General features: G+C 35.9%; 1 protein-coding gene across 1 annotated transcript; it reads left to right on the top strand.

The window, feature by feature from the left end:
• Positions 1 to 756: 756 nt before the first annotated feature.
• Positions 757 to 1,801, top strand: LOC118761982 (dual serine/threonine and tyrosine protein kinase-like; the record flags this gene model as incomplete). The annotated part of the gene is made up of 5 exons (XM_036500176.1): positions 757 to 1,067; positions 1,100 to 1,379; positions 1,412 to 1,490; positions 1,527 to 1,627; positions 1,724 to 1,801. Coding segments are annotated over 5 exons (849 nt in total), but the record flags the coding sequence as incomplete, so codon positions are not given.
• Between the last annotated feature and the right edge of the window lie 18,188 nt (positions 1,802 to 19,989).

Genomic DNA, 19,989 nt, shown 5'->3' with positions numbered 1-19,989 from the left:
ATTTTGGACTGTCAATATTTTAGTGAAGCAAGTTAACAGTCTGGTGGGACACAGACAGGCTGGGGACTTGGTGGACCAAATCATTCAACTTATGGCTAAGGAGTTGGGAATGATGACACGATGCTGCATTAAAGACCATATGACAACTCTCAATCGAAATTGCATTGGTTTTTGAGTTTTTTGTGAGAGTAGATACGATTGAGAGGTCGATTATGAATCTAAGACAGGACTGTGGACATTCTTCGTCCTCGATCTCTGCTTTGAATCAAGTTTGATGTTACTTATCAACTAAGATTGTCAATTTATGTTATGAGTTGGACGTTGGAGTGGATTGTTCGCCATTTTCAAATTGGCTTACTGAAAAGATAGTCAAAGTTGTTTTTTTTGGCTTTAAAATTTTTTTAGTTTTTTTGGAAAATTTCTTGGTGGTTAAACCCGACTTGGGTAGATGAAATTTGGCTACAAAAAATGACAGAAAAGTTGCTAAAGCAAGTCAGTCCACGCAAAATTGTGCAAAAAGTGTGTCGAGATTTTTGTTGTCGACTTGTCTCGTCTCACGAAACCTTTCTCTACCACATCCAATCAATGGAATCACAATATCGCGGACAGGCTGAAAAACATTCCAAATTTTGGAAAAAAATCAACAAATTTTTAGTCCCTAAACTCAGCCTCCTCCACCTAAAAAGCACTTCCACGCGAGATCAGGCTATCCGAGGTGGACTATTAGCACACTATTAAACAGGCAGGGGTCGTCTATCACGGGAACTTGGCCGAGGACAATATGGAGTTGTCTACTTTTGTGAAAAATGGGGAGAATTCGAGTCCTGTGCTGTAAAAACCTTAGTTCCCCCAGACGATCGACACATTTCTGACGTATCTCTGGAAATATACTACGCAAGGTTAATCTCCCTAACTCCTCTGACAGAATTCTACCCAAAAACGACCGTGTGGTGTCCGTGTTGGGCACAGTCATGCACGAGGATGACATGTCGACTACAATTCACATATTTTATAAGAAATACGACATGGATTTATGCCATGCCCTTAAAAAACAAATGCCACTACAACTGAGGTCCCCCATTGGGCCATTACACCACAGAATGGGGATCGCCCTGGAGGTGGTCGAGGGAATCCGCTTCATCCACGGACAGGGACACATCCACAGAGACATCAAACTAAGCAATATTATGGTTGGACATTTTTTTGCTAGTTTTTTGCTGGATTGTAATTTTCATGCAAAATTGACTGACATGGGATTCTGTAAACCTGTCTCAATGATATCGGGGACCGTGGTGGGGACCCCTATCCACATGTCCCCTGAATTACTCAGTGGAAAATACGACAGGAGAGTAGACATATTTGCATTTGGGATTCTTTTTTGGTTAGTTTTTTAAATCTATTCAGGTATCTCTGTTCTGGGAATTGTACAATGCCCCATGTGTATCAGCAGTACAACTCTGTACATGAACTATGGAACATGGTTGGGAAAGGTAGATGCACTAATGACTATGACTAGCACTTCTTAGGTCAAAGACCTGAACGACTTTCATTTTTTGACCAAGACTGGTGGGACTTGATGAACGATTGTTGGAACACTGATCCCTGCCTTCGTCCACACATCGGAGAAGTCGAAGACCGACTTAGAAATATTTATTATAAAATAATAACAAATTAATTTAATTAAATAAATATAATTATTATAATTAAACCGGTTTTAAACAAGAAAGTGGAACAATCCCCACACTACTCCCCCTCCGTACAGTCACCATATTATCCTCAGGAACCAACGAATCAGCCTTAACAAGATCACCCACTCGAATTGTCATCTCTTTGATGTTTGCCGCCTCATAGTCAAAAACCACCTGAACCCACGTAGGCTCAGAACTGTAGACAAAATCCGACTCCTGACTACTAATCAACTCCAACAGGCCACCAACTATTTAATCTTAGACAACAGGGATTCTAAACACCGGGCAGACTCCTCGTGGTAATTATACTGTGCCTGTACTAGTTCACAGAAAGCCTCCTCCAGCTTGTCCTGATTGTCCATATTTGTCAAAATCAACCTTTTTTGACCAAAAAGTCTCCAAAAGTTGAGAAATTTGGTCAAAACTTTTATCAAATTCGACTTTTGCCGCTTCCAATTCCACAAGTCGGTTTTTGCTGTTGGAATTTCGACAGGCGTCGTAAGCCACTCGACGATCCTCCAGTTTTTTTCGCGCTCTCTAAACCACGTGGGAGAAAAGTACGGACCTCAATGTCCTCGTAAAGCCGTGTGTTAGCCTCCAGTTTTGCGTAGAAATTTCCCTCCATTTTTTGCAGGAATAAAATCTCATTCTCTCCCAAACTCAGTTCTCCCAGTCCAATTTCCGCGCCAATTGTAGAAAATGGCGGGAAATTAGTCAATCGTGATGCCTGGATGAAACTTTGGCCGAGAGTTTGGTGGTTTATTCTGGCCTCGGTCTTTCCAGAGGGCAAAAGGGAGGTTTGTAGGAAATCTGTGTGACCAATGAGAGTACTTGGGTGTATGTCGAGCATGATGAGCTTGATGGCCTTTCTTATTTGTGTACATTTGTCATAAAGTTGTTCAAAATTTGGGTCGTATTGGGTTTTGTCGACTTTTCCAAGAAATTCGCCGGTTTTCTTAGTATTCAGTAGTGTGGGTTACCTGGAATGCCTGGCTGACTGGACCTGAGGAACTGACCACAGCTTTCTTGGCGTCGTTGACAAAGTCTTTGAATTTGTTCATTCTTTTATATATTAATTAAAAAATATAATTTTGATGAAATCGACAAACCAACAACAAAGGTACAAGACCCAAATTCAAAATTCATTATTTTATTCCGATTTAAATTCGAATAAATTATTTAATTAATTAAAACATAATCAATAAAAGTCAACATTTAATTTGTTGGTTTTATTGATGTCTACCTTAATTATGAAATATGCCTTATTTAATTAAATTTTTTGATCCAAAGTAAAAATGAATCTGGAGGGGATTGGAAAAATTTAGCGAAAACTTTGGCTGTAAAAAGCTCAACACCCTATTATTGGATCCGAAATGGTCGTTTCCCCCAAAAAAAGAAATAGAAAAAGACATCAAAAGGTCATACATCGAGATTTCATTATTTTATTCATTAAATTGAATATAATGCTCCAATTCTTCGATTGGCGCCATATACTTCTATGCTCAATCCTATTAAAAATGCATGGTCAATTTTAAAGACAGGAGTGAAAAAATATTTATCAAGTCATCTTCTATTTATTTTAGAAAATAATCAAACAGACTTAAAGCAAAAAGAATATCCCTTACAGTGTCTTGAAAATATTGTTGAAACATTGGACTAATAACTGTTCAAAAATGTGTTGCATTTATACCGAATATTCAGCGCGAACCTACAGGTGCAATTCAAATGCAGAACGTCCAATTTTAAAAATAACCCTCATTTTCCTTTTTTTCTCTAATTCTATACGTTTTCGATTAGTTAAATTGGGAATTATAAAATTGAACTTGCGAATTATAAAATTAAAATTGCAAATTATAAAATTGAAATTGCAAATTATAAAATTGAAATTGCAAATTATAAAATTGAGCTTGCAAATTATAAAATTGAAATTGTTTTGGTCATTACAGAAACAAAGCCAAAAAATTCACTGAGACCTATAAAATTGGAAACAACAACTAAAACGACTACAACATCACTGACGGTTTATTCTGAATTCTTTTCAGTCGAAATATCTTTTTGCTTCAGCTAACATTCGACACCCCTCAAGTGATTAAATCTGCTCACATTGTTTCCCCAAATACACCTAAAGAACTTGTCGCAGAATTATTTCTGGCAAATCCCATTTTTGCACGCGATTTATTGTTTTCGGTAAGCTTAACAGCCCTAAATAAAAGCAATTGGGAAATCATATCCATCTTTTGGGTAACACATTCAGGATGCTCGTTGCAAAAATCATTCTTAGAAATGTTCTCCCTGATCTGAGCTCTCATTTGCTGCCACGTCAGTTTGTCTATCCGATTGTTCATTCATCTTACGCGTGCTACTCAAATCTTTTATTTGAGAAAAATGTGCTAATCTCAGCGTGTGGGATTCAGCAGGGGATCCACTAGGGCCTCTAATATTTTCCGAAGACTGTTAAACCCGCTCAATTTCTGGTATCTTGATATCACCTTGGGTGGTTTGCTTGTGTCCATACAGAAAGATATTGTCGATATTATTTCGGGCTTTCCCTCAATAGTTTCAAGTCTGAGTTCACTCTGCTTTCCTCGACCACTCTCTCGAGCCTTCGCAACCCTTTTTGAGAAGGTTGTCGGTCCAAGATCGACATGTTTGAAAGATCTGATTATCATTGGTTCGCCAATCTCCGATGGAAAGATATCTACTGCTATCACGAATAAGAAACGTGAGTTAGTCCTGACCCTGGAACGAATCTCCGACCTCGATGCACACGTGGGTATATTCCTCATTAAAAACTATCTTTGTATCTCGCGTCTCACCTACTTATTCTTTTCATCCTCGTGTTTCCGGGAACCCGACCTGTTGTTTGACCTGGATTTGATTATCTGGAAGTCTGTCGAGAAGTTACTCAATATTAACTTATCTAGAGACAAACTTACTCGTGCAATGTTACCTCTACGATTTAGTTGTATTGATATCCGCTCGTGTATTGACATTTCTCTGCCTTGCTACCTATCTTCGCTCTCGGCAATGAGAAATTTTGTCAATTCTGTTCTTTTTCCCTTTCCTGAACATTTCGAACTGACTGAATTTTCTTCTGCCATTGAAATTTAGACTACATCTAGTTTTGCCATCCCCAAGCTGGATCATTTTCAAAAAAGTTTGGATTCTATTCCGTGTAAAGAAATCGTGAAATCCCTGAAAACAAGCACAGATCAAATAAAACTCGCCTCAATAAACGCAACCAAGCAACCACACTCAGGAGACTAGTTAAATGCCGTCCATTATCCTTAGCCGGTTTACTCTTGGATGAGGAGTCAGTTCAACTCAGTAATTTGACTAGGAATCCGTCTTTTCCACCCCCACAGACTCTGACTCTCTTTCCTACAGGCCAAGAGCTGGACGTATCCCAAGATATTCCAGTTTGAACAACGTTGTCAGACAGGGTCTTAATGCCGCAGGCTTTTCGTCGGTTCTAGAGCCCACTGGTTTTAATCGCGGGGACTGCAATCGTGCGGACGGAATGAAGGTCTTCCTATTTAGCGAAGGGAAGTGTTTCATATGGGATGTAACCTGTGCGGACATCTTTGCTGCAGAGACCGTTACTCAATAAAATTTGATTTTTCGAACATGATAAATGAACTTGATAGTTGCATGTCACTTAATCTGGTCAATACAACAACTACAGCATCAAAAACACCTATAAAATTGGCAACAACGACTAAAACGACTAAAAAATCACTGACACTTATAAAATTTGCCAGTAATTGAATTTTAAGATTCATGAAGGGAATTATCGTGAGTTGGATAATTTAGGGACTTGTTTAGTTAAAATTACTAACTACACTAATAAGACTTAAATTTTCCTTTGATTACAAATAAAGTTAACTTTAATTTTTATAATATACGACTACTGTTATAGATTCCAAATGTGATAATGCTGAAAAAATATTCCAATACTTAATCATAAAGTCCGAAAGTATATCTGACTAGCCTCAGATTGTATGACACCATAAGGAAGTCAATGGATAAGTTTTACTGACATAAGAGAAAGCACAGTAAGTAGGTTAGTAACCGTTAGTAGGACAAGAATTTATTAATTATTTTAGCAATGCATTCCTTAAATAATTTCCTAATTAAATAGAATTAATTGGACAAATCCTCCTCAATATCTATCCTAAAATCACCTACTCCATAAATCAGACACATAAAAATCAAAAAGAGGACTAAAAATAACGTGAAGGGAGAAGCACATAAGTATCAAACGTAACTCCAAGGATCTTTAAAGTTTAGCAAACAAGATTTCATTATTGTCCAATGTAAAACACTGACTTCTCTTAATTCGTTTATCCGAGATGAAAAGAGAAGTCGCCGACTTTTTTAGACAGCTTGATACACGATTAGCAGTGATATAGTTATTTAATATATTCAAATTTTGAAAGGCAGATCAGCAATGAGGTAATTAAACAGTTCGGAAAAATACTGGAAAACTTTTTAAATTTTTTTGAGAGAATGGGTGAGTTTAAAGTTGATTATCGCCTACAAACATGACCTCTTCGACCTCCAAAGAAGATTGATAGCCGCAGCTTGATTGGCAGGGCTTTATGAAATGAATATCTTCTGAATAAGGAGTTTTCTTGATACAGAGCAGGGTTTTTTAATGGAGATAATTTAAGCTGAATAAAGTTATTCAAAGTAAATAGATGTGTCAGAGTAGATGTCGCTTTTTTAAAACCGTGTTAAAATGATATGTAGTGGAGATATATTTTATCTTCCAGAATACAACTTTTTCTAGAACCTTCAACATGAAACAGAGTAGGACGAGTGGCCTGTAAAAGCCTGGTTTTTTGTGCTTTGTGCTTTTTGTACATTAAATAAATTATTAAATTTAGTTTGGTGTTAATTTTTTTGACAAAATCTCAGTTTTTAGATAACAATCAAATTAAAAAATATTCGGATATAACATAAATATTTTACCAAGAAATTTAAAATTCCTGCATTTTTGAATTTGACAGACTTTATTAAAAGATATTTATCGACTGTTTCTTAAAGAAGATTTTAGTTTGAACTTATAAAATTTAATTGTTAATAAAAGGTTTTGATAGTTTTAAACTGATGTTTATATATGTTTCAGTATAACAAATCAAATGATTTATTAAGAAATTATGTCAAGAATTTTAATTAAATTGCGTTCTTATTGCAATATAAATTGAGTTTCTGCAGTCAGTGGCGAGTCATGTTCGTAATCTCACTTCTCTTTATTCCAAATGTGTTCAATCAAGAAACCGATAAGTTAAACAAAATGGAAATGTTTTTTACAAAAAACGCGGGCGAAAAAACAATGAAACTGAAATTAGATCTGTAAATCTGACTGTTTAATTCAATTAGAACATTTGATAGGGTGATCAATATGGAGATTAATGGTCTTTTTCCCCCAATCGAATATGTAAAAACTTAATAAAATTAATTCCAGGATAACGAACCTAAATCACTAATTTATATATTTACCAAATTTTTAAATATAAATGTCGCTGGATTAGCTAGTGAAAGTGACCTTCAAAGTAATTGAGTATTTTAATACGTTGATAGAATATAATAATCATATATCTTCGCTTAAACCAAAAATGCAACAATTTTTATTTAAACTTGGGATATTCACTACTCCAGCTAATACAAAAAGAAAAGCCAGAGTCTTTACAGACCATAAAATAAGAAAACGACAAGTGAGATAAATTTTAAATATAATTTTAAAGGGAACCAAACTAGGCTTCGAGCAGATAAATACGTGTAAGATTTTTAAGATGACTAAATTAATTATAGACAACATATCGCTAGTATTAAAAAACAACGATAAAAAATTGGACATCAAAATAGAATAGTATAAATTTCAACTAAGCTAATGATTAGTGGAACTTCAGAATCGGGATCTGCAACGGATTTTACGTATGCTGATATTGAATTTCCAACTAATATTGTATTAATTTTATTACCTATTTGAGGATTATATATCCAGGGAAAGCATTTATTATTTGTTACTATCATTTGGAGTTGATGAAAGTACATTAGAACCTATAAATCTTGCCAAAAAGTTTGTAGGATTTTGAACTCTTATAGACGCAACGACAAAAAACAATTGTCCATGTGTTTTGAAGAGTGGTACCTTTATATGGCGGAATGTTTTTTCATAATTGATGAAAGTACAATACAAAAGAACATTGAGGACATAAGAACTGCACTTAATGATTGCATGTCACGACATCCGGTCATTTTACCAACGACTGCAGCAACAAATACAACAAAGAAACCGACAAACGTAGCTAGTAATAGAATGCTTGGCTTTATACTCGGACTTACTGGGAGTTATATAATTCAGGCACTTCTATAGTTAAAATAGCTAATAAAACTTTTAACCTTTCCTTCGATTACTAATAAAGATAACTTTAATTTTAAATGTTAAAAATGTTTTAATACTTAATCTTAAAACCCCAGAGAATATCTGATTACCCTCAGATTGTAATAGGGAAGTCAATGTTTTACTGACATTTATGGAGAAAACTCACCACAGTAAATAGGTTAGTAGGACAAGAATTTATTAATTATTTAAAAAATTCATTCCTTAAATATTTTCATAATTAAATAGAATTAATTGGACAAATCCTCCTCAATATCTAGCCTAAAATCATCTGGAATCTCCGGTTATCGTTCTCCAACAGGAGGCGAATCGATAAGGTTCAACAAAGGGCCCACAGATTAACCGATCGTTGATTACACGATAATGAACGCCCCTATCCAGCTCCTCTAAAAGACCTTATCAAGCTGAACTTCTGTCGGTCTGCAAATGCCCCGTCAAAAACAGCCTCCCGTCCGGTTGGATCTTGTGTGGGGTCGTAGAAAGATTACCAAGCGAGGATGAGGTCCCTGGTCGAGTGGTGTTTGTTTGCCTACACCATAAATCAGGCACAAAAATTAACAAGAAGGCTAAAAATGACCGAATTGTGGAATTTCAAATCGTAAACTCTCGATTTTATTGGCAAATGAATAGAAGAATCCAGGCATCTTAATGAGGAAATAAGAAATGAACAATCTGAAAAACATCGAATTAGAAATAATCGGGCAAGAATGGTCAGATTTTTAACATTTTTAATTTACCAGGTTAGTAACAAGACATTAATAAATGATCATACATCTCATTACGATTAATAGAATAACATTCGACCGATTCTATTAGATTAGAAATCCAAAAACTCAAAAACACATGTTGAAAAAGTATTCTTCCAAGTGGTATTGTTAATATCAGTTGGGAACTAAATACAATCAATGAAGACTCTCGAATATACTTCTGATGGTATTTTCCTTGATTGCACTTCGTCACAACACGACTTTTTTTCTTAAATCATAAAACCTCATAAAAATAAAACTAAACTTATCGAAGATTAAAAATCATAGCTCTAAATTTGCCAAGTCGTGCCCTCATTACTGCAAAATGCGGAAAGAATTTGATTTTGAAAGGCAGAAATATCTCCAATTTTATATAACTCTCTATCTATTTCTATAGTGATTCCCTCGAACAAGTCTATCTCCGTTTCGACAAACAAGATAGTCACTTATTTTGTATTTATTCGGGCATTTCTGGCATAATTTATGGAAATGAGAAGTTAAAATTGAGAATGTCAAAGTCAACACCGCATATCATGCCTGGACAAACAGGTGGTGACTGTCTTTTCCAAGTCCATGAAGAAATAAGAAGAAAGGTAAATCAAATGACGAGACTGATGTGCTTATAACAAACATGTCTTGAAGATTGGTTGATTTACAACGCGTGAAAAGGGTCTTAATTTGATAATTAAAGAGTTTTAATTTGATAACTAGTTTGATAATTAAAAACTGATGCGTGAAAAGGGTTTTTCCTTGGCATCAGAGAAGTGTATTAGAATTTGTTCAGACTCGGAATCTTGATCTTAAAATGGTTTTTGACAACTGTGGGGAAAGGATCAATAGATGCATATCGAAGAAAAAAAGGCAACAAGAATCCTGAAGAGTTTGATTTACTTTGACCTGAATACCGATAAGATTGTCTATATTCACAAGAGTGTAATCAAACCAGGACTCTTATAGATGTGAAAGTTTAATGTTCTCCGACAAAAAGCAACGGATTATTGACATTTTTGACAAAACAAAAAGATATGCTATGAAGTTAATCTTCAAACGGAAAGTGGATACTCCGCTTAGCGACTTAGAACCCCAGTCGATTAAAAAAGTCAAGTCCGTAAGCGGAAAAAAAGTCAAGTGGAAAAAAAGTCAAGTCGTCTTTGTTTACTTTATATTGTATCTTTTTCGCAATAATAGCAACTTTTAATTTTTAACAAATTTTTTCAATACTTGACTTTTTTTCCGCTTTTTTTTTTCCATTTTTGAAATTTATTCCCTTATAAATTTTCGAAATTTAGCGCAAAACGGAAAAAAAGTCAAGTTCGTTAACGAAATTACGGACTGTAATTTCATTTAAATGTTCTGCCACAGCTAAGCAACACGTTGTGAAAATAAATTTTAAAAGCTTGGTTCAGAATATCGGTTTTTTAAAACTGATATCACTTGCAATTGTATGCGCAAACTTTTTTTCGTTCGCGTTAGCTTCTCGCCTGCCGAAATAGTTCGCTTCCTTTGTTTTATCTATTCTGTTTCATTTCTTCCGGAAAATAAATCACATAAATTTTACAAAAATTCTTAGAGTAGTCCAGATTTTCTTTATTTTTAAAAATTTTTAAATATTTAAAAAAGATTTTTATTAAACGTGATGAAAGGATTATTTAATTCGAATCAAAAGAATATTTAATATTCCATGCAATTGCTTGTAGGGTTTCTCCTATTGTCTTTTTTCTGTTTTGGCGATCCAGACATATATTTAGCAGCCTTTGTTGTCGATCGAGTGTACTCTTGTTTTTTCTTGTCGTAATTTTTCTTCCGATGGAATCCTGGTCAATAATTGTTTTCGTCATTTTTTCTTCTTTTTGAAAAGAAGATATAATATTCCATATCGATGGATGACGATATCCCGTCAAATTGTATAATTTATTGTTCCATCCTTCACAATAGTTGTTTGTTCTTTGATCATTATTGAGCGTGGCTTCATACACATTCCATAAAATTGGAGGGAACAATGGAGAAATGTGCTGTATTCTAACAGATAAAGGGTTTTCTTGTTTATTTAAGCAACGATAATAACCACGAACATATGTTCGATCAAAATAATCTACTATATATTTTGAATCTGGAACATCTTTTGGTATATTATCTATTAGGAATTCTATTCCTTCTTCCAGATCTTGAATGGGCAAAAACGCAAGAGCGTCTATCATAGCGCAAAAAATGTTGAAGTTAATATTTTCTTTATATTCTTTTACTAAATGCAATTCTTGAATTTTTCTCCAGGTTGACTGCCTTAGATGATAATAACATCCTCTAATATGTATTCGTCTCCCAAATACTGCAAGGACAGCTCGAAATACCGAATCTTCAAAGTCTGCCATAATAGTTTCAAGACAAAATTCCAAATTCAAATTATGAATTGCATTTTGAATAGTCTCAAAAAATTCTTCGTAAATCTTTCTTGATTTAGAAGGTAATATTCCATAAATAACTGTAATTGGACTGGAATTGAACTCAATTCTGATAAAATATATTTGCTTGAATATGCATGGTGCCATAGAGAAATTTCCATCCATATACCATACTTTGGAATTTGCCAATAACGTTAAATTAGTATTGGTGCTGAATATTAAAAGTCTATCGTTTCTTCTTTGATTATCATAAATTAAAAAGTTTTCTGAATCCGGACCAAGAGTTGAAGTTAAAAATGATGGAATATCTTCTAGATCTAGAATATTTTTTGGAATATGTAGAGACAAGCGTTGATTTCTTATTGTTCGCTTGAAAGAATCTGCAGAAGGGAGAATAATTCTGGATGATGTATCACATTGAGAAACAACATTTGAATAGATTTGTAAGGGATTCTCTTGGCTCTTTTTTGCAAGAAGTTTTGCCTTGTTGCACAACTTCGTTAGTTTTATTTGAGTTTCGTCTAATTCGTGATTGTGAGAGGTTCCTTCTTTAGGAAACTCAAAGTTATGATCTGTTCTTAAGCTTCCTCTGCATCCTTGCGAAGACTTTTTAACACAATTAAAAATTATATAATTTTTTGTTGTCGAGTGCCTTGTATACATATAACCTTTGAAACAAATTTTTTTTCCTCCTTTGTTAGATGATATTATCTCCATTTTGTCACTTATTTTTGCGGCATCCATAATATTTAAGATACAATATGCATAATATTTAAGATCAAGGCGTAAGATTAAGCAAATAAGTCAGGCCACTTTTATTATTACTTTGAAGTTCTTAAATTGATTTAGGAAAAGCGATTATTTTAAGACGGAAAATAAGTCAAGTTCGTTAACGAAATTACGGACTTGACTTTTTTTCCGTTTTGCGCTAAATTTCGAAAATTTATAAGGGAATAAATTTCAAAAATGGAAAAAAAGTAAAGCGGAAAAAAAGTCAAGTATTGAAAAAAATTGTTAAAAATTAAAAGTTGCTATTATTGCGAAAAAGATACAATATAAAGTAAACAAAGACGACTTGACTTTTTTTCCACTTGACTTTTTTTCCGCTTACGGACTTGACTTTTTTTCCACTTGACGTTTTTTCCGCTTGACTTTCTTTCCTACAATCGAAATAAGCGGGGTGGCATTATAAGGGAATGGGATTATAGAGGGGTTTAAGTTATATTCGTTCATATGAGAGCATGGGTGTTTTTAAAACTTCCAAAGGCTGCAGAGATATTTTAAAAAGTTGGTTTTATTTTCACATTTTGTTACAAAATTGTTGACATGAGGGCACGTGAGTATCAAACGTAACTCCTAGGATTTTCTGAGTCTAATAAAACGGAATTTTGTAGTTTTCCAGTGCAGGATGTGACTTCTTCCCAAGTTTTTTATCCAAGGTGAAGGTCAAAGTCACAGACTTTTTTAGAAAAGTTGATAATTCTTTTATTGATTAATCAAGTTATTTTAATACGAAAAATAATCCTGATTAAGTAATATAAATCTTCCTTTATTATCAGCGCAAACTCATTAAGCCTTCAAAAATGTGCCATATTTGATAAGAATACCCCAAAATATGCAAATTGTGGTCAAAAAATAATATTTAGAACATTTAATAGTGATATTCCCAGTTTAATATTTCTCCGCTATATTTCCTATTTAGTAATAATGCTACGCTTGAAAGATAATCAAAGCTTTGGAAATTTCCATCGGAAAATTCCACGCAAAATTTGACTATAAATAGACAGTTATGCGTGGTCATGTTGTGAGAATGGTTGCTTACGTTTGTGTCGATGGTAATGTCTATTCAGTTGGCACTGCTCCTGAGGTGAATGTCTGTCCTTCCTTACTTGACAGGCCCCTGCTGATGCAGTCTACACCTCGGAGACTGCTTCAGCCGAGATGGTCTCTCAGGCATTGATGAATGCCGGTGCTGTAGAAGTAGAGGGAGGATACCAGGCTACTCCAGAACAGTTCCAAGCTGCCATGGATCAGCTGAATGCTTAATTTGTTAATTTTTCCTTACTGATCTTTCTTTAATAATGTTTTGGATTACTTTTATTTACTTGTAGTATTTACTTATGAGTGTATCTAAGTAAAAAAGTTTCAGATTGAGCGACTATATGACTTTAAGACAAAATTTAGTTTATTTTTTTATTTAGACTTGGAAGTAGTCGTTTTTTGCTTACTTTAGAGTTATTGCTTAGCAGAGTGATTATTTAAAGATGGCAATTCCTTGTAAAAGTCTTTAGTTAGAAGTGTTTCTTAGTTTGGATGAATATTTCTTAAATCATTTTTTACTTTAAAAGTTCATTCCTTAGTAGATTTCTTACTTGGAAGTTGCCATTCCTTGGAAAAATGCTTACTTTGAATATTCCTTATTTAGAAGGGGTCCTTCCTTAGCACAAAACTCAGTTGATACTCCTTAAAAGAGTATTTATATAGTAAATAATTGACTCAGTTCTTTCATTGGTTAAACTATTGGTCAAATTCTTGCCAATAATTTTTGTAGATATTAAATTGTGGTAATAAATTATTGATTAAATAATGATTAGTTTTTGAATTTCGACTTTATTACCACTTTTGAAAACTGCATGGTTTACATTGATTGTTTAGCTATTCATTCTATTCAAAAATCTTCAAGCATGAGAGTAATTGAATTTCTACTTAACTTTTTTTTTTTTTTTTTTTTTTTTTTTTTTAAAATCTTAATAGTTTATTACAAATGAAAAGAAAATGGAACAAGAAGTCAGCTACTAGCCGCAGAGAGAATAGAGAAACTGTTCCCCCTGAGTACGGCTATTGAGACGCGCTCAAAAAGCCGATTGACCTCACGGGGGTCGTTTCTAATCCTCCCGAGGTGACGGCCTCTCTCGGTGAGAAAACGTAGCGTGGCTGGGCCGAATGTGCCTGATGTTTCGACTGAAACAGGCACAAAGAGGAATCTGTCGGCGAGCGAGGCGTACTTGTCTTTCTTCCGGGTCTCTGCCCTCCTCGCCGCTGTGCCAGCTTCGATCGCGGACGCGAGAAGGCATGTTGACGCAAAAGTGTCAGAGCATGTCGCGTCCCAGACGATCGCTTTGCCGCACTTGAACGGGAAGAGCGAGACGCCGTCCGGCCTCTTGCCATCGCCCCTGTTAAGGCCAGAGGGCTCCAGCTGGCACGGGATGCCGGTTGCCTCGAGAAGACGCTTTATTATGGAATTAAGCTGTCCGTGCCTGGGGAACCTCCCAGGGCATTTGCGGCAGGAGAGCGGGTGTAGACCTTTGCGGTCTATATGAGCCCCGCAACGGCATTGGTGAGGCTGGCAAATGTCCAAGCCGAGTCGGAGAGATATTCCGATTCTTAAACAGTCTGGGTCCAGGAAGGTTCCAGCTGCGGGGGAAGGATAGGCGTTGATCCAGGCGCCAGTCCGTGGAGATGCTCCAGACAACAGACAAGCACGCCGGTGTTGGTCTCCGTGAGACAGTAAGTACCGGAAAGACTGAGAGCTGCTGATCTCCGTCCATTCGCGCATAAGGCATAGGTCAACGGGAGTTTTTAGTCCGCAATCTGTCCACAACGATGTGCCGTATGAAAGCTCTGAGTCCGTGAGCGATCCAGAGGGAGGAGGAAGGATCTGGACTACGAGAGGCATGCATCGGTGAGAGGAGGAAAGAAAACATGGCAAGGAGAGGACCGAGGGGGCTTGGAATCCAAGACCCCCGTGCCTGATAGGCAGGATAGCCTGTTTCCAGCCCATTTCGTCAAAATGTACGTTTGAGATTTGAACGAGAGTATTCCTGAGCAGCGAATCGAATTCTCCGACTGCATCCGGGAATCGGAAACAGGGAGAAGTGCGAAGTGCGTACTCCAAACGAGGAAAGGCAAGAAAGTTCTTCAGTAGGAAGAAAGCCACATGGGCGTCGATGGATTTAAGAGTATCGAATGATTTTTCCATATTAAGAAGTTTAGCGCGGAGGAAAGATGGGATTCCGGACGAGAATAGAGGCGTACCGAGAAGAGTAAGTTCTACGGCGATAGGACGAACTCCGCCGTCTTCTACTTAACTATAAGTCAAAAATCTATAAAAGCTTAATTAAATTGTTTTAATTTGTTATTTTAGAGCAAAAGAATAGCAATTTTAAGGTTGAAATCTGTTTTAACAAATCAATATATAATAACTAATTAGTCGACGTTTAGTGGTTAATTTTGCTATTTATCTTAATTTAGTTGATTTAATAATAAATTCTAGTTTCTAAACAAGCAAAAAGTGTTCAAAAAGCGAAAACAATTGCACTATTCATAAAAATAGCCTCTAGTGTAAATATTCAACAATTTCTAAGAAAGGAAACTTCAAGTCCATTCCAGAAATGCTAAAACAAGTTATACCAATCACTCCTTTAGGCATCACCCAAACAAACAATTTGGCTAAAAATTGAGTTATTTTTTTAGGGTTTTCGGTTTATAAATATGAAATATAAAACTAAAATTTTAAATTTTCTTATACAAATATGATTTTCAGGGTGGTCAGATGTATTTGCGTTTACTTGATTGGATACTACTCTAAATAATGTTTTAAACTGGTAAATTTGTAATTTTTGGTTTAAAATTCATTTAGCCGAAAAATTAGTTAATTTAAACTTTTTTTATTTTGATTGGTTTGTAAAAGTCATCATGTTACTGTAAAATTTTTATTTATTTATCAACTGTTTTAAAATGAAAGATAAAAAAATATTATTAATCAACAACAACTAAACCCAAAATGAGAAATTAACTAATTAATTGATCCTGATCTTGAGAATTTTTTTCCTCTTGGGAGAACTATCCACCAACGCACTACCACTTTCATTTGCTGAGTCATTTATAATTTGTCAATATAAATTTATCTGAGGGGTCTTTGCAAAATTGGTTTGTCATTTTAATCAACTGGCTGGTTGCTGTAATGAATTCTTTCGGGGGCGTATAAATGCCATGTTTGTGCTTCATCACTATGCTTTCTAGTCTCTTCTTCATCATAAGTTCATAAATTTATGTTCTTGTCGTGCCTTAAACAGATAATTTTTCTAAGGCTTTGTAACACGTTAAAACCACTTCATCCCATGTCAGCACAATTGGAATAATCTTCACAGATGCCCAGTAAAGTATTCGTAATTCTCCAGCCTAAAATCATATTTATGTATTTTTTCCACTTCGGTTTGCTTGAGTTTGTCATGCAATGTATACATTGCACAATGTAAAATGTCTTAAGGATGAAAAAGGAACTTCTATAGAGATTTGCTTCAAAATAGGGTCGCCTTCACATAGGGAGGATACGAATGTAGTGACATTGGTTAACACAAGTCCATCCTTAACAATTGTCAATAGTCCTCCACCAAGACTTTTCGTTCGGTCTTTTCGCTGTACAGTGTAGCCAGGGAACCGTGGTGTTGAGAATGACACAGAGAGTTTAGCCTCCTGGATGAGAGCAATGTTCACTTTTAGCCGGGATAAAAAGGAGCGTATCTCCAAGACCTTACTTTGGACTCCATTGACATTCAGTTGTAGAATAACAAGAGAATCGCCTCGGATTCGGTTCCACGTCGCCAGCCAGATGTAGAGAAGAGAGGGGGAAATTGGAAGGCCACCCCTCCCAAAGTCGTGGGGGGGGAGGAGAAGGTCGAACGGTTCTTAGCATCTTATAAATCTATTTGGTTATATCCTAGTACATTTCTGATTCAAATAACGCAAATAACTTTTTTTAAACTTAATACGATATCACTCAGAAAGAATATTCAAAATTGCTAGAGAAGATATTATTTTAATCGTTTCATTTTTATATGGAATAAAATGACTTTTTGGACTTTGACCATATTCTCAGGCTCGGTACGAACTCACTCTGCCATCTGGCTTTTGACGACCCCGACTGGACCCAGAATCTATATACCTGTGCGCTGGAACGGCCTTGGCATGAGATCTTATTCTGATCTGGCCCTTCCGACATTCCTATCAGCTCAGAAATCGTTCTCAGAAACCTTCCCGAACAAAAATTATCTAAAAATTACTCGGTTGGTTGGCCAAAAATCACAAGATTCTCAAGTACGGTTTCGTTTCTTTTTACCCCAATTGGAGTCTTAGTGGATCTTCGGCCTCAAGACGCTCCACCTCATTCGCTCTCTCGGTCGACGATATCAAGAATAAGATACGATTCCAGAGACTGAATTTGAGACTCTTATAAAATTCATATATAAAATGGATTTCAAAAAGAAAAGTATTAAAAAGAGCATTTATACTAAAAAAACCAACAATACAAGAATTTTTAAAGACGTCAAATCAAAACGGCATGAGAATTTTCCCGATACTCGTTTTTTTAAATTTATTGTCTTTTTTGGTGGATATATTTGAATCTACGAATTTCGTTGGCCGTGCCGACAGTGAATACTCCTGTCATGAGTCAGTCGCAAATCTTCTCCCCAACTTTGGAGGAATGCTTCTGAAAATCTTCATGAAGTCGACATTCATTAAATTCAACGATAGACTCCTCGAAAGATATAATGATTCATCACGCCTTTTGAAAAACGTTTTATTTAGCAACCTACGTACATACTTGTGACAGCTTGATTCCTTTTTTACCAAGTTTTTGGAACGGGGGAGTAATAGTCAACTGTCGTGGTTTATACGCCGACCACATAGTTAAGCAAATGAAAAAATGACAGAATTCTCAAAAGCTTAACCAGGTGCCATCGTTTTGCATTGAAACTGGCTTATGGAGTACAACTTGCTAAGCAACCAGAGGAAAAACGGTTGCACGTGCTCCTCTTGCCAGTGTCATGCCATCCCCTTGCCCCTTCCTCGCCTCCGGCATTTTCTACTGCTGTGCCTATTTCCAATCTCTCCCATCCAATCATTCCCATTATATCTGTAAAAGATTTCCTCTTGTCGGTTGCCCGAGCTAAAAGAGTCCGTTCTATCCCAGTCAAAATTCCTAAGGCTGTTCGGATTCTCGCGGCCGACACATTATCTTCCGTTATTAACAATGCACTTACTTGCAACGACCCATCAAGTTGGAACCATGACCTTAGGCCTCCCTAAAGAGGCTACCCCCAAGCAGCCCAAAGGGCATAACATTCATTCCATTTCTAATTCCTCCCGATTTAAAGCCAATATCTCCGCCTATATGTCATGCCCCTCGGATTTCTCCAGTTTGTTAGGTGTCCCCGCCAAGGCCCAACATAAAAGCAAGAAACACCAGCCACGCGCCCCACAGAACGACGAGACAACCAACCGCGACTCCATCCGCTTACGTGTTAACGCCCAACTATTGGAAGAAATGTTGCCGGTGCTGTCCGTGTCTTAGCATCCGATGCCAAGGCGCTCGAAATAACTCCCCAAGTTCTTGCAGAACTAAAAACGAAGCACCCCAATCCTCCGGATGACCAACGGCCCCTTATCGCCCATTCTGACCTTCCAAACTCTCATGCCTCTAAAGAGGAAGTCCTCGATGCCATTAATTCTCTGGCGACCGGTAGTTGTTGCGGCATAGACGGTCTTCGCCCTGGTAGACCGGTAGACAAAATAATTATTTATTTTTCTAGAATCACATTATTATTTTTTATTCTTCCACGAAGAAAACCCCTTTTTATCTATTTCATAGAAGTAAAGGGTACAACACGTTTATGTTGAACAAAGGTAATCGGCTGGTTGGCCAAGAATCACAAGATTCTCAAGTACGGTTTCGTTTCTTTTTACCCCAATTGGAGTCTTAGTGGATCTTCGGCCTCAAGACGCTCCACCTCATTCGCTCTCTCGGTCGACGATATCAAGAATAAGATACGATTCCAGAGACTGAATTTGAGACTCTTATAAAATTCATATATAAAATGGATTTCAAAAAGAAAAGTATTAAAAAGAGCATTTATACTAAAAAAACCAACAATACAAGAATTTTTAAAGACGTCAAATCAAAACGGCATAAGAATTTTCCCGATACTCGTTTTTTAAATTTATTGTCTTTTTGGTGGATATATTTTGTCGCGAGCGCAGCGCGCGCCCGAGCGCTAGACGCAACTTTGACACCTAACAAGCCTATCATCAACAAATATATTTATTAAATTATTTAAAATTTTAACATGATTTAAAATTAAAATTGAAATAACTTAAGTTTTCCATTGAATCCCATAAAATAATTTATAAGTAGACCTTAATAGAAAAAGTAAAATCAATGAATACTGAACGCTAATTTGGTTTAGGTTGTGAGGGGGGTAATAATTTGACAGATCTCATTGCTATTTTTTCGTTTTAATCTCTAAAATTAGGTCTTCTAATCAAAAATGAACTGTGCAGACAGGCTTGCTCCTTCAGAAGATTCTTGTTTTGACATTTTTATAAATTATGAAGCATTTAGATTTTTTCTCATTATTCTAAAATATCAATTATAAATTTTAAAATATTATTTTTATTTATGAAATCGGTTTTAAAGCTCATTCTGCTTTGGCATCGATTTTAATTTTTGTTATCGAATATATTTAATCCCAAATACAAGCCTGGGTATTTGTCAATTTATAGATTTTTTGATTGATCGGATCTAGAAATTGAGTGGTCGCTCGCTGCGCTCGGTCGCTCGCTGCGCTCGCGACATATTTGAATCTACGAATTTCGTTGGCCGTGCCGACAGTGAATACTCCTGTCATGAGTCAGTCGCAAATCTTCTCCCCAACTTTGGAGGAATGCTTCTGAAAATCTTCATGAAG

Source organism: Octopus sinensis, unplaced genomic scaffold, assembly GCF_006345805.1.
Source record: "Octopus sinensis unplaced genomic scaffold, ASM634580v1 Contig18956, whole genome shotgun sequence".
Lineage (NCBI taxonomy): Eukaryota > Metazoa > Mollusca > Cephalopoda > Octopoda > Octopodidae > Octopus > Octopus sinensis.
The sequence above is the reverse complement of the archived record's forward strand: the minus strand, read 5'-3'. Positions and strand labels throughout refer to the sequence as shown.